The sequence below is a fragment of the Panthera uncia genome, chromosome B1 (genome assembly GCF_023721935.1).
Source record: "Panthera uncia isolate 11264 chromosome B1, Puncia_PCG_1.0, whole genome shotgun sequence".
Classification (NCBI taxonomy): domain Eukaryota; kingdom Metazoa; phylum Chordata; class Mammalia; order Carnivora; family Felidae; genus Panthera; species Panthera uncia.
The window spans coordinates 127,905,940-127,932,448 of NC_064811.1; the positions used below are offsets into that span (position 1 = coordinate 127,905,940).

At 41.1% G+C, this 26,509-nt stretch overlaps 1 protein-coding gene and 1 pseudogene across 2 annotated transcripts in view; one reads left to right on the forward strand and one right to left on the reverse strand.

Moving 5' to 3' along the window:
• Window positions 1–1,882: 1,882 nt before the first annotated feature.
• On the reverse strand, window positions 1,883–1,981 carry LOC125924119 (uncharacterized; annotated as a pseudogene).
• A 2,934-nt stretch (window positions 1,982–4,915) lies between these two features.
• Window positions 4,916–26,509, forward strand: part of TRIM2 (tripartite motif containing 2) — a 52,551-nt gene continuing 30,957 nt past the window's right edge. The window contains exons 1-6 of one of the 2 annotated variants that reach the window (XM_049631215.1): window positions 4,916–5,103; window positions 9,972–10,209; window positions 17,539–17,574; window positions 21,138–21,349; window positions 22,526–22,706; window positions 23,568–24,291. In XM_049631215.1, the coding sequence (XP_049487172.1) occupies window positions 4,970–5,103; window positions 9,972–10,209; window positions 17,539–17,574; window positions 21,138–21,349; window positions 22,526–22,706; window positions 23,568–24,291 (1,525 nt within the window). In that variant the 5' untranslated portion in view covers window positions 4,916–4,969. The remainder of the gene's footprint in view (window positions 5,104–9,971; window positions 10,210–17,538; window positions 17,575–21,137; window positions 21,350–22,525; window positions 22,707–23,567; window positions 24,292–26,509) is intronic. The other variant, XM_049631216.1, reaches the window with a different exon arrangement.

A 26,509-nucleotide genomic window follows, 5' to 3' on the forward strand; every position in this document is an offset into this window, starting at 1 on the left:
CAATCCTTGCCTTCGTGAATCTTACATCCTAGAGAGGTGGGGAGGAGACAATATGCAAGATAAACACATTACATACTATATCAGAAAGTGACCGTTGCAACAGAGACAGAGAGCAAGGACGGGAGATAGCAAGTGCTGGGGGCTGGGGGGCAAGTTTCAATTTTAACCAGAATGGTCAGATTGAGAAGGTGCTATTGAACAGAGAGGTAGAGAGGAGAACCAAACCCCTCTTGTAAGCAGTATTGCTGTTGGTTTTCCACTGACAAGGAGCCTCAGCCAGTCTCCCCACATAGCGAGAGCTCTCATAGGTAGTTAATGTCAACAGCACCCTAATGTTGGCTATTTATGTAGTTTTAAAATGGCCCTTCTTAGAGCGCCTGGGTGGCTCGGTCAGTTAAGAGCCCAACTCTTGATTTTGGCTCAGGTCATGATCTCATGGTTCATGAGATTGAGCCCCAAGTTGGGCTCTGTACTGTAGCCTGTTTGGGATTCTCTCTCTTTCTCTCTCTCTGCCCCTCCCCCACTTGCTCTCTCAAAATAAATAAATAAGCTAAAAAAATTTTTAAAAAAATGGCTCTTCTTGCCATCCCTTCTCTGTCATTTCCTCTGTGTTGGCCTTTTGTCGGTATGTAGAGTGCTAGTTCCTGCATCCAAGAGGATTCGGGTTCCTTCAGAGACAAAGCCCATTCCATGCATGCTTGTAGGCGCTCCTGTCCAGAAATTGGTTTTGCAGATCTCCAGGAGAAGAGTAGTTCTATATGCTGATCTCTTTCACTATCATGTGCTTATTTCTGCTGGTCATGTGAGTAAGAAGGATCTCTGACACTTCAGAAACCAAGATGGAGAAAGGAGAACTGCCGAGAATCTAAATAAGTATTTATTGCTCTTCTAATCAAAGCAACCAGAAACTGTGGTAGTGCCCGGACACTTTAAAGGCTGTATACATTTTATGTATGTTCCTCGCGGCGTATTCAGACTGATGGAAAGCTTCCTGTGGTGCTTGTTAGCACATTCTGTGCCTCCATTTTTCTCGGTACTTTATCCCTTTAGGAGTAGTCAAATTGTCTTTCTATTGTGGGTATCCAGTTATATTCAGGGAATGATCATTACCCTGGCAAAGTCTCGGTTTGGGGATCTTTGGGGCTTGGAAGCCTTTTGTGTTGATTCTGAGAGTCCTAAAAATCCAGATGTCTTCAACAGGTCACTTGTGACAGATCTGTAATATTGTCATGCTTTTAAATTAGTGTTAATGAGTCAACCTAATTTACCATATAAATTAACAATACTAACAAAGACTTACTCCCACCGACTTCAATAATTATCATAAAATTAGAGTGAAATATTTTCATTTCAGCATCAGAACATAATGATGTGAGCTCAAGAAATTTCATTTATTCAAATCATACCATTTGATTAAAACAAATGGTTTCTCCTTGCCCAAACCCTAAAACTCTAAGGTTAAAAAAAAAAAAAAAAAAGAGTGAAATCAATGCGATGTTTTCTCTGTACTTTTTTCAATACTCAGCATGACTGATTATTTCAAAGGGGGATATGAAATTTTTCAAAAGCTATTCAAATTAAAATTATTTTTAACTTATTTTAACTGAAAAGTTCAATATAATTTTTTTAAAAGTTATTTGTTTGTATTAGAGATAGAGAAAGAGTGTGAGCAGGGGAGAGTGGCAGAGGGGGAGGGGGAGAGAGAGAGACAGAGAGGGAGAATCTTAAGCAGGCTCTGTACTCAACTTGGAGCCCTGATGCGGGACTGGATCCCACGACCCTGAGATCAGGGGTCTCAGCCAAAATGACCTGAGCCAAAATCAAGAGTCATATGCTCATCAACTGAGCCACCCAGGTGCCCCTTAGATATAATTGAAAATGTATATATATGGAACACATCATGAATTTTTGTGTCATCCTTGCTCAGGGGCTGGGCCAATCTTCTGTATCATTTCAATTTTAGTGCTGCTGAAGTGAGCACTCCATAATTTTTATCACACACACACACACACACACACACACGCACACAAAGTGTTAATCTTGTTTAAGATTAGGTATCAGATAAAGCAGAAGACTTGAAATCTGAGCTTTCTGATTCACTGATTTTACTGGGTGACCTTGAGCAAGTCATTTAAACCCTCGGCTTTGGTTTCCTTATCTTAAAGACAGACAAATCCATTCCTTCCCTTTTCTGATGTCATGGGGATGTGGTTAAGAAAAGCAGATGATGTGCCAATACTTTGAGCTCCTGAGAGATGAGCCACATTTAATCCAATCAATGAATATCATTCTCTACTCTAGTTCTTTAGGGAGACATTCTAGGAAAGAGAGAGCAGATAGTGCTGGCTAATTAGATATGTCGCACTCACGCTGTTTTAACTAATGCAGCAAGTTCTGTTCAGATGTGACACTCGTGTATAGTAGGTTCTTTCACAATGTTCTGTCTGTTTATGAATCATGCTCTTTAATGAGCTTATCTAGAAAGTATAGAGTTGGGATATGGGTGTGTCCTATATGTAACTGTACTCAATTATGTATAACTAGTAGAATTTTTAAAATGTTTATGTATTTATTTTGAGAGACAGCACACACATGCAGGTGAGGGGGGGGAGAGAGAGAGAGAGACAGAGAGAGAGACAGAGAGAGAGACAGAGAGAGAGAGTTGGAGAGAGCGCAGAACCCGACTTGGGGCGCAGTCTCACAGACTGTGAGGTCATGATCTGAGTTGAGTTCAAGAGTCAGATGCTCCATCTACTGAACCACCCAGGTTCCCCGATAGGATTTTCTTATTACAAGTTGACATACTTTTTAAAAATGTGGTAAACTGGTGGGGAGAGAGAAGAACTATCATTCATGTTTGAAAAGAATTTCTATTAAAAAGTGTAGAATTGTTGATTCTGTAAATATGGTATTTCCCAGCTTCAAACACAGGTCCCAGGCCAAGTTAAAATATTATATATAAACCAAGCTTTTATAGTACATACAGCCTTCTTAAAGCACACGGTCAAGGGAGATGTGGTGGTTTAAGGAGTGAACAGGCTATGGGTTTTGCATTCTGACAAACTTCTTAACTGAGCCAAGGTTTTCAAAAATCTGTGGAATGAGAATAATATTACTTCCTGCCTAGGGTCATATTGAAAATTAACAATTTTTTTTGTAAAGAGTGTTTCTGTTGGGAATTGGGGGGCTGTAGACACCTTACCAAATATTTAGAAAATTAAGAAGTGAATTTTAGCTTAACCTTGGTTTACTCTTTTGGAATAGAAGCCAGATGTTCTTCAAGGTGGTAAATGAAGCTGTGTTTTATGTTGTAATTTTACCCTCCCTTGGAGGCCCTCTGCATTTTTCTCTCTTGCCCTCTACTAATTCTCTTTTTCTGGCACGATTCCTGACATTTTGAAACCTTCTCTGAACTAATTAATTTCACCAGGTCCCTCAGATTCCCACACATGAATACCAACAGACATTTCTTAAAATGTTAGGAATTATCTGCCTTTGTCCCTGCTCTGTGGCAAATACATTTTAGCATACAATCTATAAACCTTTAGTTCTGAAGAGAACACTCTGAACCACATACAAAGGTCTTAATAAAAAGTTCTAATTATTCTGGAGCACCTGGGTGGCTCAGTCGGTTAAACGTCCGACTTCAGCTCAGGTCGTGATCTCATAGGCGGTGAGTTCGAGCTCTACGTTGGGCTCTGTGCTGATAGCTTGGAGCCTAACTTGGATTTTGTGTCTCCCTCTTTCTCTGCCCCTTTTCCCACTCATGTTCTTTCTCTCTCTCTCTCTCTCAAAAATAAATAAATATTAAAAAAATTTTAAACAAGTTCTAATTATTCCATCCTTGCATGTTAACAGTATGTAGGGGAGGGAAAACTTTTCTCAACACACTTCAATTCTGTTCCTAAAGACTGCAAATTAAACTGACAAAAGATTATCAAGAGAAAAGGATGTACACATTTTACTGGTAGTTTATTTTTCCAACATAATATATAATATTCTAAGTTTATTAATTTAATATTTTTAATTTTACATGCATGGGAGCTTCACAGAAAAGAAATGAAAACCCAGAGAGGCAGTTGGACCTGGGGGCTTATATACTGTTTTAACAAAGGATGACAAATGGTGGAGAAATGGCTAGATAAAGGAAAAGGAGGTTTAGGGACAGTAAATTGTAGGAAAGTGACCAGGAAATGTATGGTCCATAAGGGTTGTTGAGTAAGATTTGTTATGTAGACTCCTCTCCCATGCTATCTCTGGTGATAATTAAGAGTCTCCTCTTTTTGGTATGGGAGAGTGGGGCACCTTTACAAATGAAAATTTCCTTTGAAAATGGGAAATCGATGCCCTGCTTTTAAGCAGGGGGGAGAGGACAGAATGCCCCTCGCCAACCACCAGCTGCCTTACCGCGTCTGCTGTTTCTCAAGTGCCTCCAGCTCAAAATAATCCTTATGCCAAGATGGCACATTTTGGAGTGACATTTTGATCCCCTTCAAGTACAATAGTTGGGAAACCATTTTATCTTAGTAAGACTGTTCTATTTGATATAGATTATACTTTTATAAGACTGTAGGTATAGAATCAAATAGAGTCATAAATGAAGGCATGAACAGGCAGAGCTGTATAAGTATTTGGCCCCTCAGTTACCCTTGCTTGCAAAGCCAGCAGGCATGCGTCTTTGTGCAACATACGTCTTCTAATTTGTTTTGTTTGCATGGTGAACATGTGATCATTTTATTGATTTACAAAATAAACAGGCATTTCACTGTATGCCTCATCCAGCATTGAGGGTTGGTTATGGTCATTTTGAGGTCACTGGCATGGAATTCTACCTGTATTCATAACACGGTGTCTGTAGTGAATGAACCAATGATTGATTTGCACTTACAAGTTATTATATATTTTTCCTGTCTGACAGCAGCAGCGTGCAGGGTCAAAGACAGCCGGCCTCCCATGTCAGTGGTCTAGGATGGCCAGTGAAGCCACCAACATCCCAAGTCCTGTGGTGCGCCAGATTGACAAGCAGTTTCTGATTTGCAGTATATGCCTGGAACGGTACAAGAATCCCAAGGTTCTCCCCTGTCTGCACACTTTCTGCGAGAGGTAAGCCTCCTTTGTGCTCAGAGAAGAGAGTTTCACAGACTGATCTCCTCTAGCTTACCAAGGGGTTCCTTCCAGAATTGTCCAGTTACCTATGGGAGACAATAACTCTTTTGTGCTTATGATAGATATCTAGAAACATAATCATGAGTTGCCAATAATTTACTCTATTTTATTATTTTTTAAAAAATTTTTTAATGTTTTTATTTATTTTTGAGACAGAGAGAGACAGAGCATGAGCAGGGGAGGAGCAGAGAGAGAGGGAGACACAGAATCGAAAGCAGGCTCCAGGCTCTGAGCTGTCAGCACAGAGACCAACGTGGGGCTCGAACTCACGAACAGTGAAATCATGACCTGAGCCGAAGTCCGACGCCCAACCGACTGAGCCACCCAGGCGCCCCTAATTTACTCTATTTTAAATAACTACAAGTGAGAGAAAGCAATCTAGTAACTACTGATTCATTCCCACAGGACATAGAACATTAAATATTTTAGGATTTAAAAAATGTTTTAATTTCTCCCTTGTTTTTCGTCAATTTTTGCCAACCACAGTTCCTTCATACAGTATCTTTGGTGAGGGCCAATTAAAAATCTATTATGGGGCACCTGGGTGGCTCAGTTGGTTGAGCGTCTGATTTTGGCTCAGGTCACGATCTCGTGGTTTGTGGGTTCAAGCCCCACATCGGGCTCTGTGCTGACAGCTCAGAGCCTGGAGCCTGCTTCGGGTTCTGTGTCTCCCTCTCTCTCTCTGCCCCTCTCCTGCCCACATTCTGCCTTTCTCTCTCTCAAAAATAAACAAACATTAAAACAAATTTTTTTAATCTATTATCTTCTCCCATACAACAAACACATGAGGTAAAATACCTTAGTTAAAAGGGAGAGCTTCCTCTCAAAGATACTTCAGAAGTGGGGCACCTGGGTGGCTCAGTCGGTTGAGCGTCCAACTTCGGCTCAGGTCATGATCTCACATTCTGTGAGTTCGAACACCACGTCAGGCTCTGTGCTGACAGCTCAGAGCTTGGAGCCTGCTTCAGATTCTGTGTCTCCCCCTCTCTCTCCCCCTTCCCTGCTCACGCTCTGTCTCTCTTGCTCTTAAAAATAAATAAACATGAAAAATTTTTTTTAAAAAGATACTTCAGAAGACACATACTAATGGCACATTTGAACATAAAGATGTTGCAGATGAAGAAAAAAACTATGTGTATGAAATAATTATAAATTACCTGAACATGTAATTTGCTATATATGAAAACACATTTCTTTATCCTTCTTAGTTTTTTCCATTGAGTTAATCAGTTATCAAAATACATCTTTACTTTCTCATTTAACTTAGCACATAAGCAATTAAGCAGATAAAGTTTGTTAGTAATTAGTTTATCTGTGTCCTAATTTAAGTATTTCCCTAGTAAGGTTATATTTTTTTTTCTTAAAAATAAATATAGCAATTATGTTTTATAGCATTGTGTTAAATATATTTTCTATTATTATTAAATATACATAATTAAAATGCTTTAATTCTTGTTATAGAATAGGAAGTGGTGTTTCCAATGGTTTCAAATCAGTGCTAATTATATTTACCATCCATTTAATATACATTTGTTAAAGTTGATTTACTTTGTAAGATCTCAGGTGCAACAGAATAACCATATCCATGCTGGTGATGGATAGACGGAGAAGGTGGATTTGTTACTGGCCGTTGTGGTTTTTTTGTTTGCTTTTTAGGGGGTTCTTTTGGGGTGTGTGTGTGTGTGTGTGTGTGTGTGTGTGTGTAGAGTTTTTGTTTGTTTTAGTAGTGGTATATAGGGCACTAGCACTTTTCACTTTATTTATTTTACACTTTGGTGCATTTTGTAATTTATAGTCCAAAATGACTAAATGGAGAGTGACTTCCCCCCCTCACTCAATGAATCTAGCTAAAACATGAATACCAGCTAATTGTCCCTGTGTCCCTGGGCTCACATGGTAAGATCATTATTTGATTTGCAGCAGTTGGCCTCTTCATATATAACACTGAGAGGCACTCAGTCTGAGCCTGGCAGAGCCTCCTATTCCCCGTGTTCAGTTCCCAGGCAGTGCGTTGTTTGGCTCCCGTTTACGTGCTCTGACAGGTGAGAAGCAACAGTTTTGGGCTGTCCTGGGTCTGCCTCACGCCCTCTCAGTTGGGTCTCACCCAGTCTACTTCTGTTCCTCCATCTAATGGCCGGTGGTAGAGATTTTCCAGAGCCTACCACAGCAAGTCCCTGTGGAATGCATGGAATGGGTTTTGAGAAGGTCACAGTGGTCGCAATATGGAGAATATTAGAGGATAGAGGATACAAGGGTGGGTGACAGTGCATAGAGCCACTGCAGAAACCCAAGAAAGGCTGGTGTAAAGCAGATGATGAGAACTGGAAATGTTGGAAGGTATTTAGGAATTTCCAGCCTTTGGTGATGGGTTGGATGTGGAATATGAAGGACAGTTACTGTTTTCAGCATGGCTCCATCATTCCTAGATGAATGGATGGAGGTGCTGTTTGTTGAGATGGAAAGAGGACCCAGTTTGGGGAAAGAACATAGCTTTGGTTTTGGACATGTTGAGTCTTAGAGCTTGTGCGACATCTAAGAGGAGATGCCAAGGAAGCAGTTGGTGTAGAGATTAGGGGCTCAGAGGAGACGTTTGTGGAAGGAATAGAAATGTGGGAGTGTTGTGTTTATAGCCCTGCACATGGATATGATGTCCCACGGAGAGAGGGGTGCTAATGACAGAGTCTGGACTGGCCAGTAGAAAACCAAGAGCAGACAGAAGGAGAAGGAGGACCAAGTGAGTGTGCTGTCACAAGCAAGAGAAGATAAAGTTTCAAAAAAGGAGAGGTGGGAGGCAGCGGTCACATTTAATGAGTGGTACTGGGAAGGATAGGAGTGAAAAATGTCTATTGTCTGGATTTGGATGCCCTCGGTGACCTTAGCAAAAGCTATTCTGTTTCTGGTATTGATTCGGTGCTAGGTACTTCTGTGACATAGGAAAGTCCATTAACCTCCTTGATGGCATTTTCCTTATCTACATAATATGGGGAATGAGACGAAATCAGAAGTTTTCGAATTTCGTTTGGCAGAGCAACAGGGAAACATTATGTAGAGTAGTTATATAGAACTTAGGTTCTGGTGCCTAAGAACCTGAGTCGCCTGGGTTTGAACTCCTGCTCTGCCCTTGACCACTGGAGTTCTGAGAGCAAGCAACTTTGCTTCTCTCAGCCTGTGTTTCCTCGGGTGTCTAAAGTACATACTTCAGGGGCACCTGGGTGGCTCAGTTGGTTAAGTGTCTGACTCTTTGTTTCAGCTCAGGTCATGATCGCACGGTTTGTGTGTTTGAGCCCTACATCGGGCACTGCACTGAGAGTGGGAAGACTGCTTGGGATTCTCTGTCTCCCTGTCTCTCTGCCCCTCCCCACCCCCCTCTCTTTCTCAGAATAAATAAACATTAAAACATAAGTAAATAAAGTACCTACTTCATATGGTTTTTGCAAGTACTGTGAATCTAGTGAGCAGTACGTCATAATCTATATACGTCATTACTAGCAATGCATTTTGCTAATTAAATGAATTAAGTTGATGCCTTTTGAGGAGAGGCAAGAAGAGATCATGTTGGTATGACTCCGGGTGTCCTATCCCTGCTTCAAACAAAACATTTCCACTGGGAGGTGTTTTGTTTTGTTTTTTTTTTTAAGGTTTATTCATTTTTCAGAGACAGAAACAGAACATGAGGTGGGGAGGGGCAGAGAGAGAGGGAGACACAGAATCCGAAGCAGGCTCCAGGCTCTGAGTGTCAGCACAGAGCCCAACATGGGGCTTGAACCCACAGACCGTGAGATCGTGACCTGAGCTGAAGTCAGATAGATGCCTAACCAACTGAGCCACCCAGGCGCCCCTCCAATGGGAGGTGTTTTTAACATGGGAGATCTGCTTATGCTTTTGTATGCAACTATGTGTATGAAATAATTAAAAATTAACTGAATATGCCATTTGCTATATATGAAAACACATTTTTTTATCCTTCTTGAGTAGTTGTTCCATTGAGTTAATCAGTTATCAAAATACATCTTTACCTTCTTATTTAACTTAGCACATGAGCAATTTCACATATGAAGTTTGTTAGTAATTACTTTACCTGTGGCTTAATTTAAGTATTTCAACAGTAAGAGAAAACTTCAACCTGTTTCTCCCCATTGTAAAAATCCACAAATCTGTGAACATGACACTGGATATTGTAGAGCAATGCTTCGCAACCTTTTTAAAAATTTTTTTAATGTTTATTTATTTTTAAGAGAGAGAGAGAGACAAAGTGTGAGCGGGGAGGGGCAGAGAGAGAGGGAGACGCAGAATTCGAAGCAGGCTCCAGGCTCTGAGCTGTCAGCACAGAGCCCAACACAGGGCTTGAACTCACAAACTGCGAGATCATGACCTGAGCCAAAGACGCTTAACCGACTGAGCCACCCAGGTGTCCCCTGCAACCTTTAATGGGCATATAAATCACCTGATTCAGACTCAGCAGGCCTGGAGGAAGACCTAAGATTCTGCACTTCTTCCAAGTTCCCCAGAGAGGCCAATGCTGCTCATTTGGGGCAAGGTTCCCCAGAACACTACCAAAGTCAATGATGTTACTCTTTTCCTTGAGGGTTATCCTTTGCCTGATCAGTTGATAGGGGCGCGGGAGTACACATTACCTCTTGGTTGCTGAAATCTTATTTTCCTAGAAAAGGAAACTACACAGGGAGTTTCTGCAAAGTAGCCCATGTAGGTGCAGAGAATGTATGGTACCTGTGAGAAGAGGTGGTCCTGCTCTTGCTCGAGAGCCCACTGTGCTGACAGTCCACCTGCTTCTGCTCCCGCAACAGGTGCCTGCAGAACTACATTCCCGCCCACAGTCTAACCCTCTCCTGCCCAGTGTGCCGCCAGACCTCCATCCTGCCCGAGAAGGGGGTGGCCGCGCTCCAGAACAACTTCTTCATCACGAACCTGATGGATGTGCTGCAGCGAACTCCCGGCAGCAACGTTGAGGAGTCCTCCATCCTGGAGACGGTCACCGCTGTGGCTGCCGGAAAGCCTCTCTCTTGCCCAAACCACGATGGAAATGTAAGTGAGCGGATTGCAGACGCGGCCTGGGGGCATGACTGCTTTGATTTGGGTAGGCTTCGGGCAATCAGAGGTTATACGCTAAAGCAGAACTCCACCTGGAAAATGAGTAATTAGAAGGCATTTTTAGCAGTGCTCAGGCTATTTTGCCTGCTTACTTGCTCTGATCAAATTCATTTAAATGATCAGATCAATCTTCATTGTGTCTATTAGCATGTATTATTAGTTTCCCCAGGAGAGCAAACCCATAACTATTTGCACAGTGGGTATTCTTGACCCACATAAATATCTATATAGTAAATTCTGGATAAAGATTAAAAATAGATACGTGCTGCAAATTGAGAATGATTATTAAAATATTAATTAATTACAGCTCTTTGTTTTTCTTTTGAGGGAAATTTTTCTCCTGCTCCATTAGGCCCTAATCCTTAATAATAAATAGAATTTGAAGATGTGTGAATCCTTGACAATAGATTCTAGATTTTGAATTCAAGCGTATTTTCTGCTACTAGCAAGCATAATAGGTGATATAAACTTAGGAGAACGTGTGTGTACCATTAAATAACTGATTCACAATAGCTATGTCACCTGAAGAGGCCGCATTGTACAAGAGCACTGGCTTTGGATTTCAACTGCCTGGTTCAAACCCCGCTCTTCAACTTATTCCTGTGTCAGCTTTGGCACGTTTATTAAGCTCTCTGTGTCTCACTTTCTCATCTGTAAAGAAGAAGTAATAATTGTATTTACTAGGGACCCCTGAGTGGCCCAGTCGGTTAAGCATCCAACTTTGGCTCAGGTCATGATCTCGCGGTTTGTGAGTTCCAGCCCCGCGTCGGGCCCTGTGCTGACAGCTCGGAGCCTGGAGCCTGCTTTGGATTCTGTGTCTCCCTCTCTCTCTCTGCCCCTCCCCCGCTTAGACTCTTTTTCTCTCTCTCTCAAAAATAAATAAACATTAAAAAAATTAAATAATAGTATTTACTACATGGGATTACTTGGAGAAGTAAATGTTTAAGTAATATAAAGCATTATAGTAAGCTCTTGATAAATGTTAGCTATGAAGATTATTTCTCATCAGTGACTATTCACTTTTTTCTTTGTAATGGCCACTTCAAAAGTATTAGAAGCTGCTTATAATAGAAGGCATGGGTCTAGTAAAACCACTATCAAGCAAGGTATTAATTGTTGGAGCAAAGGAATAATTATTAGCCATGACTATTGTTTGTTGACCTCATTTCATGCCACTCTCTCTGCCCACCACACGGCAGCCTCACTGGCCTAGAACTTGCCAAGTGGCTTCCCACCTTGGGGCTTGATTATTCTCTGTGCCTTCTGCCCGGAATGCTCCCTGGCTAGCTCACCCTCATCTTTCATGTCTCTGCTCAACTTGCTCCCACACAGAGCAGTCTTCTGTAACTGAGGCAAACCAACCTCTGACACCCACTTATTAGCCATTGCATCACTTCCTGGATTTCCTTCCTGGCATCCACCATGCTCTGCTTGCCTTCATCTGTGTATTTGTTGATCTTCTGGCCTTACTTTTAGAAAGTGAGCTCCAGAAGGTCAGGGACCATGTTCACCATTATATTGCTAGCACTAAGCGCAGTATCTTCTACATGGAAATGTAGAAACAAACAGAGACTGTCTATCCTGAACTTGCTATAACAAGGAATCAGCCACCGTCACTTCTGTTTTGGCAGAGACTCAAAGGCAGGCAGAGGAGTGGGAAAGCTCTACCGCAGACAAAAGGGAAAGCTTTAGGGATGTGCTGTTTGGAGGCTGTTGGCATGGGGAAGCTGGAGACAGAGAGACAGAGCGCGAATGGGAGAGGGGCAGAGAGAGAGGGAGACACAGAATCCGAAGCAGGCTCCAGGCTCTGAGCTGTCAGCACAGAGCCCCACGTGGGGCTCGAACTCATGAACCGTGAGACCATGACCCAAGCCAAAGTTGGACACTCAGCCGACTGAGCCACCCAGGCGCCCCTACGTATCTTTAATTAATTATTTAATTGAAAGCACACCAGGCTGTCAATAGCCACGGTTTCCCATGCAGTGTACTCCAAGGGAGAATTACCATGTAAGTTTTGTAAAGGAAACTTTAAATGGTGCCTTCAATTAGTTGAGCATTCTTCTTATGACCATTTCTCACACTGGCTCTCCCTGAGGCTGTCTTCTCCTAGAGGAGCTCTAGCTCAGCTCAGGTCATGATCTCATGGTTTGTGGGATCAAGCCCTGCGTTGGGGGGCTCTGTGTTGACAGTGCAGAGCCTGCTTGAGATTCTCTCTCCCTCTCTCTCTGCCCCTCCCCCTGCTCTCTCTCCAATGCTCTCTCTCTCGCTCTCTCACAAGATAAATAAATAAATGTTTATTTAAAAAATGAAAGGAGTTCAATTCAAAAAGCTAGGGAAAACAACAAAGTAAATATATGGAACATGAAATAATAGAGATAAACTTGGTTTGAAAATAATAAAACAATTGAGTTAATAAACCTAAGAGCTGGTTTTTTTAATTAGTGAAATAATTTGATATCTGGTAAAACAAAAAAGGGGAAATATATCAAATTAGGACTCTAACAAAGAGATACCAGTACAGGTAAAAGGAATATTTTAGAACAAATATATCAATGCTAAGTGCTAAAGGCTAATATACTTGAAAGTTTGAACGAAATGGATGATTATCTAGGAAACTGGAAGTGATCAAGAAAACCCGAGTAGGCTGCTAATTTTGCAAGAAACTGGTAAAACTTTATTTGAAACCTAATTCCTTCAAAACAAATATGTGTAAAACAAATATGATTCATAGTGTGGTCTGCATCTTAAGAAAAGGTAGAAAACTCCCTGATTCACTCGTGATATACTCATAACTTTAATACCAAAATCTAGTGAAGACAGAAAAAGAAAACTATTAATCATTCAGTTCATGAAAATAACTGTAAAATTCTTAATTAAAATACCCCAACAAATCCTTACTATGTAAGAATTAAGAATCAGGAAAAACATGAACATCACAAAAGAATTAAGAGTTAGGAAATATGAACATCACAAAAGAAAACAGGCAGAGAACTCAGAAAATTCACAGAGGACATATAAATGGCTAATAATAGTATGAGAAATGTCAAGCTTCACAAATAATCACATCTTTTCAAATTGATTTTTAAAGATAATAAGCAGTGCTGATGAGGATATGGGGAGATGTTTTCATTTGCTGTGGGTGGGAGGGTAAATTGCTCTTCAGAAAGTTTATGTCAGTTTGTCGAACTATAATGAGTGTTTTACACAACTTCCTGTCCTTTAATTCAGTAATTCCACTAGTAGAAATATTTCTAAGGAAATAGCTGGAGAAAAGAATGAAGATATAAGAATGTTCATTGAAAATTTTAGATTAGAGTAAAAATTAGAAATAATCTGAATGTGCAATATTAGGGAAATGGCTAAATTATGGTAAGTCCGTACACCTGACTCTTGGGTAGCCATTAAAATTGATGGTTTGGTAACAGATGACATTTATGCTAATATGTGGGTATGCTTGTATGTTTATATAGACTTTCATTTTTTAATTAGTCATTCCACACTGTATATTCAGTATAGAAAGGAGAAGGGTATAGAAGCAATAGAGACCCTTGGATGCCACCAGCTGCTAAGCAGAATCTGTCTTAGAGATGCTGATTCCAGCAGTGTTAAAGAATCCTTTAGGTTAAAACTTCCCTTTGTCTCTCTCCAAATGCATCACATCAAATCCACTAAAATTTAGATCTATCTAGAATTTGAACCTCCTTAAGGTAGATGAAGCTATTTAAAGTATGTTTTGGCTGATTTCTCTTTGCTGGGTCGTTATGATTCTTTGGAATCATAAAATTTATAAACCAGCAAGAGGTCTTGGAAATTAACAGCGTGTGCCTTGAATCGTTCTATTGTTTTATCATAGATTGTAGTTCACTGCTGCTGCTTTGAAACAGGGGTCCTCATTGCATATTCAAGCCAAATGCATGCAATATTGTAGATAAATTGCTGCAGTTAATTGCCATGGGTAAATCTTTAAAAACAATTCAAGCATCTGAAGGTTAATAAAATTGGGTAATTAACAATAAAGCAGGATGTTGTCCTCATAAACTGCCTGGTGCTGATTAGCACATGTGGATGAAAGCCTGTCATTTACTTTAAGTGCTGTGACACTCTCTGTCTTCTAATTAAACTGCCATGGCTGCATTGTCCAAATACAAAGAAAAATGGGAATAATGGTCAGTGATTTAAGAGGTTCTTTGCACGTAAAGCAGACATTTGAGCTCATGCCTCACGCAGATGATCATTAAACGCAGAACCGCAAATGATCATTAAACCTTGTTATGGCTTGCTTAGGCACCTTACTAACAAGGATGTTAAGAGGTACAAAGAAGAGATCCTCATTAAGAATGCCCTATCACTAACAAGTCCCCACTTCCACAATCCTCAGGGCTGTTCCAAGGCCCTGAACACCCTTTCTAGCATGTTAGTAGTGCATATGGTCTTGCCTTGTCATCTTCACAAGTAGTGTCTACCTGTCAACAAAAATAAGCTAGTCCTGGCCCCTGGCCCAGCCGCCCAAGAACAAACACCAGTATTATCTCACTCAAGATGGATGAGCTCAGCTGAGTCTCATGCTTGACGCAATTAACTCTCAGCTTGAGTCAAAGCTGCCAGATCCTGAGCACAAACATTTGGGAATGACTAGTTGTTCACACTTTAGAATGATTTTAGGGCCTTTGTTTCCAAGAAACACTTAGGATTCCAAACCAGGGACAATCACCTATGTGTGTAGCTCTCTCTTCAAAGATGCATTTTTTTAAACTAATTAATGCAATTTTTTAAAATTAATTTTTTAATTAAGGGAAAATTCACATAACATAAAATGAAACAGTTTAACCATTTAAAAGTATACAATTCAAGGGCACCTAGGTGGCTCAGTCAGTTAAGCACCTGACTTTGGCTCAGGTCATGATTGAGGTTCACGAGTTCGAGCCCCACATCAGACTCTGTGCTGACAGCTCAGAGCCCGGAGACTGCTTCGAATTCTGTGTCTCCCTCTCTCTCTGCCCCTCCCCCACTCACACTCTGTCTCTGTCTCTCAAAAATAAATAAAAACATGTAAAAAAATTTTTTAAAGTATACAATTCAGTCTTTTTAGTGTATTCAAGAGGTTGTGTAAGTATCACCACTAGTTCCAAAACTTTTTCATCATGCCACTCCCCATTCCCCCCTACCCCTAACCCCTGGCAATCACCAGTATGCATGTTATCTCTGCAAGATTTGGCCATTATAGACATTTAATACAAATCAGTTGTAAATTATGTGGCCTCTTGAGTCTGGCTTCTATTACTCAGGATGTTTTCAAAGTTCATCTATATTGTACCATATGGCCAAACTTCATGTCTTTTTATGACTAAAATAATATTCCATTGTCTGGATATACCCAATTTATTTGTCCATTCATTAGTTGATGGATATTCATGTTGTTTCCACTTTGGGGCTATTATGAATAGTGCTATGAACATTCGTGTACAAATTTTTGTGTGGATGTATGTTTATAGTTCTCTTGGGTGTATACCTAGGAATTGAATTCCTGGGTCCCATGGTAATTCTGTATTTTACTTTTGAGGAGCCACCAAACTGTTTTCACAGTGATTGTGCCAGTTTACATTCCCACTAGCAAAGTATAAAAGTTCTGATTTTTCCACATTTCCACCAACACTTGTTATTATCTGACTTTTTGAGTCTAGCCGCCCGAATCAGTATAAAGTATCTCATAGTTGTTTTGATTTGGATTTCCTTAGTGACTAATAATATTGAGCATAATTTTTTGTGTGTGCAAATTGGCCATTTGTATATTTTCTTTGGAGAAATGTCTATTCAAGTCCTTTGCCAGTTTTTTGAATTGGGTTCTTGGGTTGTAGGGTTTCTTTATATGTTCTGGATACTACATCCTTATCAGATATATGAATCGCAAATATTTCTCCTATTCTTTTCACTTTCTTTTTTTTAAAGATTTTATTTTTAAGTAACCTCAACACCCAACATGGGAGTCGAACTCACAACCCCGAGATCAAGAGTTGCATGCTCTACTGACTGAGCCAGACAGGTGCCCTCTTTTCACTTTCTTGATAGTATCTTGATAGTACCCTTCATCCACAAGATTTTGTTTTGATGAAGTCCAATTTATCTATTTTTTCTTGTTGCTTGTGCTTTTGGTGTCATATCTAGAAAACCATTACCTAATCAAAGGTCATAAAGGTTTACTCCTATGTTTTCTTTTCTAGGAGTTTTATAGTTTTAGCTCTTACATTTAGGTTGTTAATCTATTTTGAGATAATTTTTGTATGTAGAGTGACGTAAGCATTCCACTTCATTCTTTTACATGTGGATATCCAGTTGTCTTGGCATCATTTGTTGAAAAGACTGCTTTTCTCCATTGAGTGATCTTGGCACCCTTGTCAAGAATCAGTTAACCATAAATGTATGGTTTAATTTCTGGACTGTCAATTCTATTCCATCTATCTATATGTCTGTCCTTATGCCAGCAACACAGTATTCTGATTACTCTATCTTGGTACTACCTTTTGAAATTGAGAAGTTGAAGTCTTCCAATTTTTTTTTTCAAGATTGTTTTGGCTATTCAGAGTCCCATGCAATTCCATCTGAATTTTGAGAATAGTTTGTTCACTTTTGTGGAAAAAGGATGCTTGAATTTTGATAGGTATTTCACTGAATCAGTAGATCGATTTTGGGAATGTTGCCCTCTTAACAGTATTAAGTCTTCCTATTCATGAGCATGGGATATCTTTACATTCATTTCCATTATTTAGGTATTCTTTACTTTCTTTCAACAATGTTTTGTAGAAGTCAGTGTACAAGTCTTACTCCTTCTTGGTTAAATGTATTCTTAAGTATTTTATATTCTTTTTGATGCTACTATAAATGGAATTATCTTGATTTCATTTTTGGATTGTTCATTGCTAGTGTATATAAATACAACTGATTTTTGTTTGGTGATCTTGTATCCTACAACTTTGCTGGATTCATTTGTTAGGCCTAATATTTTTGTGGGGGTGGGGGTTGGTGTATTCTTTAGAGTTTTCTGTATATAAGTTCATATCATCTCTGAATAGAGAAATTCTAACTTCTTCCTTTCCAATTTGGATGCATTTTATTGCTTTTTCTTGCCTAAATGCCCTGGTTAGAATTTCTAGTACATTGCTGAATATAAATGGCAAGAGTCAACATCTTTGTCTCATTCTGTATCTTAGGGGGTTAACATTAGGTATGATGTTAGGTATAGGATTTTTGTAGATACCTTTTATCAAGTTGAGGAACTTTTCTTCTATTTCTAGATTGATAAGTGTTTTTATCACGAAATGGTGTTGGAAATTGTCAAATGTTTTTTTCTGCCTCAATTGAGATGACCATGTGGAGTTTTTTTCCCCTTTATTCTATTGGTGTGGTGTATTACATATGTTGATTTTTGTATGTGAACTACCTTTGCAGTCTTGGGATAAACTCCACTGGACCATATTGTATAACCCATTTTATATGTAGCTTGATTCACTTTACTAGTATTTTGTTAAGGATTTTTGCATCTGTATTCATAAGGGATATGAACTTTACTGGTGATGTTTTTTGGCTTTTGTGTTAGGGGATTGCTAGCCTAATAGAATAAGTTAGGATATGTTTCCTCCTCTTCTATTTTTTGAAGAATTTGGAAGGATTGATGTTAATACTTCTTTAAATATTTGGCAGAATTCATCAGTGAAGCCATCTGGTCATGGGCTTTCTATATTGGGACATTTTTGGAATACTGGTTCGATATCCTATTATAGGTATATTCGCATTTTCTATTTCTTCTTTGGGTCAGTTTTATTAGTTTGTGTGTTTTTAAGAATTTGTCCATTTTATCTATGTTATTCAATTTGTTGGCATACAACTGTCCTTAGTATCCTGTTTGTCAATTTTTTTGATCTTTACAAAGAACCGACTTTTGGTTTCATTGATTTTCTGTACTCTGTTTCTCTTTTCTATCTTATTTGTCTCCACTTTCATCTTTATTATTTTCTTTCTTTTTGTTTTGGTTTTGATTTGTTCCTCTTTTTTGGTTCTTTAAGGTCGAACCTTAGGCTATATTGATTTAAGATTTTTCTTCTTTTTAAACTAGGCATTTACATCTAAAATTTTGCTCTGAGAACTCTCTCATAAGTTTTGGTATATTGTGTTTTCATTTTTGCTCATCTCAAAGTATATTCTAATTTCCCTTGTGATTTCTTCTTTGACTCAATGTATAAGAGTAAGTTATCTAATTTTCATATATTTGTTAATTTTCCAGATTTCCTTCTATTATTGATTTCTAATTTGATTTCATTGTGGCTAGAGAAAATATTTGTATGACTTTAATCTTTTTAAAACTTATTGAGAGTTTTTTACCCAATATGTGGTCTACTCTGGAGAACGTCCTATGTGTTCTTGACAAAAATGTGTATTCTGTTAGTGAATAGAGTGATCTATATGTCTGTTAGGCCTAGTTGGTTTATAATTCTCAAACTTTCTATTTCTTTATGGATCTTCCATCTAATTGTTCTATCATTAATGAAAGCGGGGTACTGAGATCTCCAACTATTATTGCTGAACTATTCATTTCTCCCTTCAATTCTGTCAGTTTTTGTTTCATATATTTGGGGGCTCTGTTGTTGGGTACATATTTGTTTATAATTGTTATATCTTCTCAATGAATTTATCATCTTATAGTTACAGAATGTCCTCTTTTGTCTGTTGTAACAACTTTTGTCTTAAAATCTATTTTGTCTCAGAATAGCCACTCCAGTTCTCTTCTGACTACTATTTGCATGGAATATCTTTTTCTACCCTTTTAATTTTAATGTATTTGTGTCCTTGACTCTAAAATGCATCTTTTGTAGACAGCATTCAATTCATTCATTGAGTAGTTTTTGAATACTTACTTTGTGTAAGGAATTAGGCTTTTTGTAAGAGAGTTCCTGTGCTCAGGAACTTAAAACCTTATAAATATTTCATAAACTGAGGTATAAATAAAAGTGCTTTGGTAGGAGGATTCACTTTATGAAAATCCACTAACCTTTAATAAGACTTATGCCATTTAAAAAATTGTTTTAATGTTTAATTTTGAGAGAGAGAGAGCAAGAGCGGGGGATGGCAAAGGGAGAGAGGGAGACACAGAATCTGCAGCAGACTCCAGGTTCTGAGCCATCAGCACAAAGCCAGATGCAGGGCTCAGACTCACGGGTGGTGAGATCATGACCCGAGCCGAAGTTAGATGCTTAACCGACTGAACCACTCAGGTGCCCTGACTGATGCCATTTTCTGTACATGTGTTATACTTCAAGAAAAAGATCCCTCCAAGAGTATCTTGGGAATTCAAAATTACTTTCAGCCGAGAGAATAGGGAAATGCCTTCCCAAGGAAACTGACTTAATAGGCTTTGTGTTATATTGTTACTGAGAGTTCATCATAATCAGGATAAAGGTACCTTTATTTTCCTATAAGCTGATGATATCACCATCACCATCATCATCATCATCATCATCATTGCTGCTGCTACATCATGCCAGTGCCACATCTGAGTTCTTTGTGCAGTTTTGAGTTCTAGGTTACTATTATCGTCTCCATTTGACAAAGGAAAATTTGAGGTTACATAAGTGGTAACCTTTACATAAGGGGTAGAGCCAGGATACAAATTGTTCAGTACAGCTTATATCTCTTTTTTCTTTAATGTTTATTTATTTTTGAGAGAGAGACAGAGTGTAAGCGGGGGAGGGCAGAGAGAGAGAGAGAGAGGAAGACACAGAATCTGAAACAGGCTCCGGGCGCTGAGCTGTCAGCACAGAGCCCGATGCGCGGCTTGAACTCATGAACCGTGAGATCATGACCTGAGCTGAAGTTGGACACTTAGCCAACTGAGCCACCCAGGCACTCCGGCTTGTCTCTTATAGAAAGAGTATCAGTTCTCAAAGTATGGTCCAGGAACCCTCATGGGTCCCCCAACCCTTTGTGGGGGTGGGTTGGCAGTCCATAAGATCAAAACTGTATTTAAAATAATACTAAGACATTATGTGCCTTTTTCACTCTTGTTCTCTCAAGTGTGTACAGTGGAATTTTCCAGAGACAACATGATGTGTGTAATCACAACAGATATAATGCAGAAGCAGATATGAAAATCCAGCTGTCTACTATTAACCCAGACACTGAAGAAAAAATTTTTTTTTAATTTTTTTTTAACATTTATTTATTTTTGAGACAGAGAGAGACAGAGCATGAACGGGGGAGGGGCAGAGAGAGAGGGAGACACAGAATCAGAAGCAGGCTTCAGGCTCTGAGCCATCAGCCCAGAGCCCAACGCAGGGCTCGAACTCATGGACCGTGAGATCGTGACCTGAGCTGAAGTCGGACGCTTAACTGACTGAACCACCCAGGCGCCCCTGAAGAAAATTTTTTAAGTGGGAAACAATGCCATCATTGTCACAAAATTTCTTGTTTTTCAAAATACAGTTATTTTTCATGTTTTATATTATTCATGTTAACATCGAGTGGGCTTATTATTGCTTTTAGTTACTTTTTAAAATTTTTGTTTCAGTTTTTAATATGTCTGTAGATACAATGCACATAAATAAAAGCACTTTGGAGTCCTCAATAGTTTGTGAAGAGTGGCAAAGGGTCCTAAGATCAAGAAGTTGGAGCATCGCAGCCCCACACTGTTCTGCTCTAGGGGAGTAACCACAGAAAATCAGGCTTTGTGGCCACCGCTGCAGCTTGGCCCATCTCTGTTTGAGACCTGGCACTTAAAAATGTATCCTTCCTTTTCTTCTGTGAAACTGGACATACCGCCTACATCCTGGGAAAGCTGTGAGAATGAAATGAGAGGATGCCTACTACAGGCCTAGTGCCCAGTAAGCCCTCAGTTAGTGGCCTTGAACCTGGAATTGTTTTTGTGTTACCTGCAGGTGATGGACTTTTACTGCCAGTCTTGTGAGACCGCCATGTGTCGAGAGTGCACTGAGGGGGAGCACGCAGAACACCCCACAGTCCCCCTCAAGGATGTGGTAGAGCAACACAAGGCCTCACTCCAGGTCCAGTTGGATGCCGTCAACAAAAGGTGCACGCACCTCCCCCTGGCTGTCTTGTGTGAGGCTTGGCCTCCCGATCTCTTGTCTCCGTGGGCTCATGCTCCCTAAATAAATTCTCCTTTGTGTGTCTGTAGTCATGAACCCCAGTGAGTGATTAGGATCACCCCCTACCCCTTGGTCAAATTCCAACCCCCTTATGTTAAGAGGGGTGGCATTTTTGTTTCAGTACCTTAGGATGATTAAGTGAATAAAATACATTCCAGGAAAATGCTCTCAGCAGATCTTCTGAAATTCATGCCTGAAACCAGGCTCTCTGAGGAGCCTTTCTTAGCTGCTCTTCTTGACATATACAGGACCATTGTGTTTACTGTCATTGGCTCCTCTCTGTTTGAGCCCAGCAAATGGTACTGATCAGTGATTGCTCGATTTTCCTTATGTTTTCCTGCTTCCAGGCTTTCTCTTTGGCATGGAAATGAGGGAACAGAGTAGCTGTGTGATACAAAAGAAAGACCAAAGAGAGGAAATAAACAACCAGCTGAAAGTAAATCTTGTCACCAATAGTTGTAATGAGAAAAGTGTGGTTATTCTATAATAATTAAAGGAACTTGGAAACTTGAAAAATGTTCTCAGGAAACTGAATTTGGATAAGTTTTTCATATGATTAGGATAAAACTAATTAGGATTAGCTATACATTTAGAACCTGGTTCTCAATTGTGGGTAATTACGCATACCCCCAGGAGACATTTGACAATGCCTGGAGACAGTTTGGTGTCATAACTTGGGGGGGGGGGGAGGTGCTGCTGTTGGCATGTGGTAGAAGACAGGATGCTGTTAAACATCCTATAACACACAGGCTAGTCCCCTGTAACAAAGAAGTATGTGACCTACAATATTATAGTGTTAAGTTTGAGAAGGCTTGATTCAGAGTGAGGAGAAGCCATGGGGTTCAGAGAGCCTCAAGGCTTTGTACCATCAATTAGTAAAATTAGATGACTGAACACTTGAAGTACACATGGACCCTCAGAGTCTCTTCTCTCAAAGGCAGTAATTATGTCATGTCTTATTCATTCTCTTCTTCAGTTATTACTTTTTAAAGATAATGAAAGGCAAAGAAAATATTTTTTGACAAAACATAGTGTTTAGGTAGATGTTTTGCTATTTCTGGGTTGATGCTAAATAATGATCTTTAATGACTGTCCTCTAGGCTCCCAGAAATAGATTCTGCCCTTCAGTTCATCTCAGAAATCATTCATCAGTTAACCAACCAAAAGGCCAGCATTGTGGATGACATCCATTCTACCTTTGATGAGCTCCAGAAGACTTTAAACGTGCGCAAGAGCGTGCTGCTTATGGAACTGGAAGTCAACTATGGCCTCAAACATAAAGTAAGATTCCAGCCATTCTTGTAGATAATCCTGTAAGAGACATGATACCCCCGGTATTTCACTGCACCAGCTTACTGTGTTCTAAGAACAGCAAAGGGGACTTGGATGGGTCCTTAGGTGTCACTGTTTTATGGTAAACAGTAGTTTTCATTTCATGGCACACCCAGCTATTTTTTCCTTCCTCTTTCCGGCAAACTTATATGATTCTGTAACCTTAAGTACCAATTTATGATTTGACACAAGGCAAGAATGAATATAAAGTAATGCTTTCAGGATTTAGGGTTAAACTGGATTATTTTCCTTCCTTAAGTTATAATGTCTAATAGTCTCTTAATTGCTCTCTCATCCACACCAACCTGTCAGTCAACTTCAAAGTGAACCCTGACTGCAGCCTTTAACATGTCCAGTCACAAAACCAGGGATCAAAAGCTTCTGCTATTCGGGTGTGGAGAGTTTTGTTTGGTTTCTGTTCCTTTGGGTGGTAACAGGGGAATTTAGGACATTACAGAGAGATACTGAATAATTAATAGTTCAGATGCCAGGCATAGCAATTTGTTTTCCCGGCTCCTGGTGGTGACGTTTCTGCTTGTCCCTAGCAAAAACACATGACCCAAGAAATATGTGTGTGGGAGAGTCTGGGCGAGGCGGAAGGGAACGAGAAGGTACTGCGAATGCAATTCAGAATCATGCATTAGAAGCTGGCTCAGTGGGCCAAATTAAATACCACTTGCGGAGAACCACCGGCGGGGGCAGGTGCAGGACGCGGTAGCCGCCCGCGGAGGGCGCTGCCCCGGCGCGCCAAGCGCGCACCATGCAGTGAGCTGAGAAGCGCTCACCCGGCCTCGCTTTTTGACCCCACAGGTCCTTCAGTCGCAGCTGGATACCCTGCTCGAGGGGCAGGAGAACATAAAGAGCTGCAGCAACTTCACCGCGCAGGCTCTGAACCATGGCACGGAGACGGAGGTGCTGCTCGTGAAGAAGCAGATGAGCGAGAAGCTGAACGAACTGGCCGACCAGGATTTCCCGCTGCACCCGCGTGAAAATGATCAGCTGGATTTCATCGTGGAGACCGAAGGGCTCAAGAAGTCCATCCACAACCTCGGGACGATCTTAACCACCAACGCCGTCGCCTCCGAGACGGTGGCCACGGGCGAGGGGCTGCGGCAGACCATCATCGGGCAGCCCATGTCCGTTACCATAACGACCAAGGACAAAGACGGGGAGCTGTGCAAGACCGGCAACGCCTACATCACGGCGGAGCTGAGCACGCCCGACGGCAGCGTGGCGGACGGAGAAATACTCGACAACAAAAACGGCACGTACGAGTTTTTGTACACTGTCCAGAAGGAAGGGGACTTTACCCTCTCTCTGCGACTCTACGACCAGCACATCCGAGGCAGCCCGTTCAAGCTGAAGGTGATCCGGTCGGCCGACGTGTCTCCCACCACCGAGGGCGTGAAGAGGCGCGTTAAGTCCCCAGGGAGCGGCCATGTCAAGCAGAAAGCGGTGAAGAGACCCGCGAGCATGTACAGCACTGGGAAACGAAAAGAGAATCCCATCGAAGACGATCTGATCTTCCGAGTGGGTAAGGAGAAAGCATCGCCGCGCCGGTGCCTGAGCGTTGCTTTGGTTACGGGGCAGCTGGGAAAGTGTTGTTGCAAACGGGAACGTTGCAGGTCAGGGCTTGTACCTGACCGTGTTGGGAGACACCGGTGTATGTTATCGGGTGAGCTTATGCAACCTTCTTCTTCGGAGATTTTATGATTGATTTTCCCCTTCTCCTCCCTCCTTCTCCTGCCCTTTTTTCTTTGTCTTCTGCCTCCCTCTTCCCCTCCTTCCCTTCCCCCTTGCCCATTAGCCTCTCTCCCTTCCTCCTTCCCTCCCCCCCCAAGTCTTCCCCACCGTCTTTTTCTTCTCTCTTGTTCAGCTGTTTTCCCCCTCTCTCTCCAACTCCCCCTCGTCCCTATGCCTCCCCCCCTTCCCCCTCCTTCCTCCTCTCCCCCCACCCCTCTCTCCCCATTTTCTTCGCTCCTCCTACCCCCTCCTCCTTTGTAACACAAGTGCTACAAATTAATTGTCGAGAATTAGAAGCCGAAAATAAGGAAAAAGAGAAATAGAAAAATCACAGTACTCACAATCCGGAAGTTTTAAAGGAAATGTTGGCAGTCTCACCCCCACCCCCACCCTTCCATAGGAATGTCTTTAGAGTGCTCCTCCCTAACCCAAAGGCAGAGGGATCGTTGATTGTTGTATCAGATAACTTCATTGCTTCTCTGACATATGCCAGTTCTGGCCGCGCTGTGGGCAGAAGGTCGGATGCCTCCCTATCACTGTTTCTGCAATGTAAAGGCTGGGGGTGCGGGGCTGGATGCATTGTAAACTGTGGTCACTTTCAGCTGGGTGTAGCTGGAGAGCAGACCCAAAGAGGGGAGGGTGGGTGGAAATCTGGAGAATGGAATGGGGTTGGGGCAGAAGCATGAGGTTTTAGGATAAGCCAATAGATTTTGAGAATGCAAATCTCAAATTCCCTTGTTTGGTTTATTGCCTCTGATTTTTTTTTAACTGTTTATTTTCTCAGTAGAAAGCAGACTAAATGTAAATATCAATGGCCTTTGTAATTCTTAAGAAAAAAGCCTACATTTTAGTTAATGTTTCCAAAAGTAGCTCCATCCTGTTTATCTATCTGCTTCTTAAGTCCTGCGTTGCAACACCTCTTAAGAGGTGCTGCCCAGTATATTAACTGACACACCTTGCCTCTGGGTCAAGTAGACTGGGGAGACCTTGGCCTCATTGAAGGAAAGAGCCTTTTTTTTTTTTTTTTTTTTTTTAAACTGCAGAACCTTTAGAATCTACCAGTGTTCACTGTTAGTCTCCGAGGCAAGGGAGGGATAACAGGCAGCACTTCCACCAGACTTTTCCAAGCAGAGAACTTTTTCCATGGAACATCTTGGGAAACCCAGGCTCCTTGGAACATTCTTGGGCAGAGCGGCTCTGTGCTAATACTTTTGGCGGAGTCTTGTAAAGACCATGACAGGATATGTAACTTGTCTGGTCCGAGCATGGAGGCCCTCCTACATGCACTGGCCATACGTACAGTGTGGGTGCAGAATCTGTAGCTACACCTGCAAAGCAGAATGGATGAGCTGGGGTGGTGGGGTTAGGAGCCTCCCAGGTCCACCACTCCAGTTCTGCCACTTACTTGAACTCGGGGCAGGTCTCTCACCTTGTCTGCGTTCCCGTTTCCATGTCCATAAAATTAAAATACACAAATATCTGCTTCTCAGAACTGTTCTGAGTTTCAAGCTTAATGCCTGGTATGTTGGAGGAGCTAAATAAACGAGAACTATTGGATTTGCACATGGCAAATGAAGGTCATTAGATTTTCCCTACCACCTTTTCTTAAAAAACAAAAAACTTACCTCCCTGCTGCCCACTGATCTCCTCCATTGAGAACACGCTCAGTCACCTGTTCAACCTTTACCCCATCGCCCCACCCCAACCCCCTGCCCCAGCCAGTGACCTCAGTCTGCTTACCCCAGCAGTGTGCCAAGTAGAAAAAGGCAAAGATTTGGGTCTGAACTCTAATTCTTTTCAACAGTTGAGCAAGTAGCTTACCCTTTCTGAACTTAGTGCTCAATTACTGGTAGCTATTATTTTCCTATTGTTATTAATTTTAATCTCCATCATCTCCACCTGTGGTTTTCACTCGATGTACCTCTGAGGGTGTTGTTTCCCCCCAATAATACTGATTTTGAATTCCCAGCTCCTGCCCCAGGGAGAAGGAGGTATACTCTTCTTGCCTC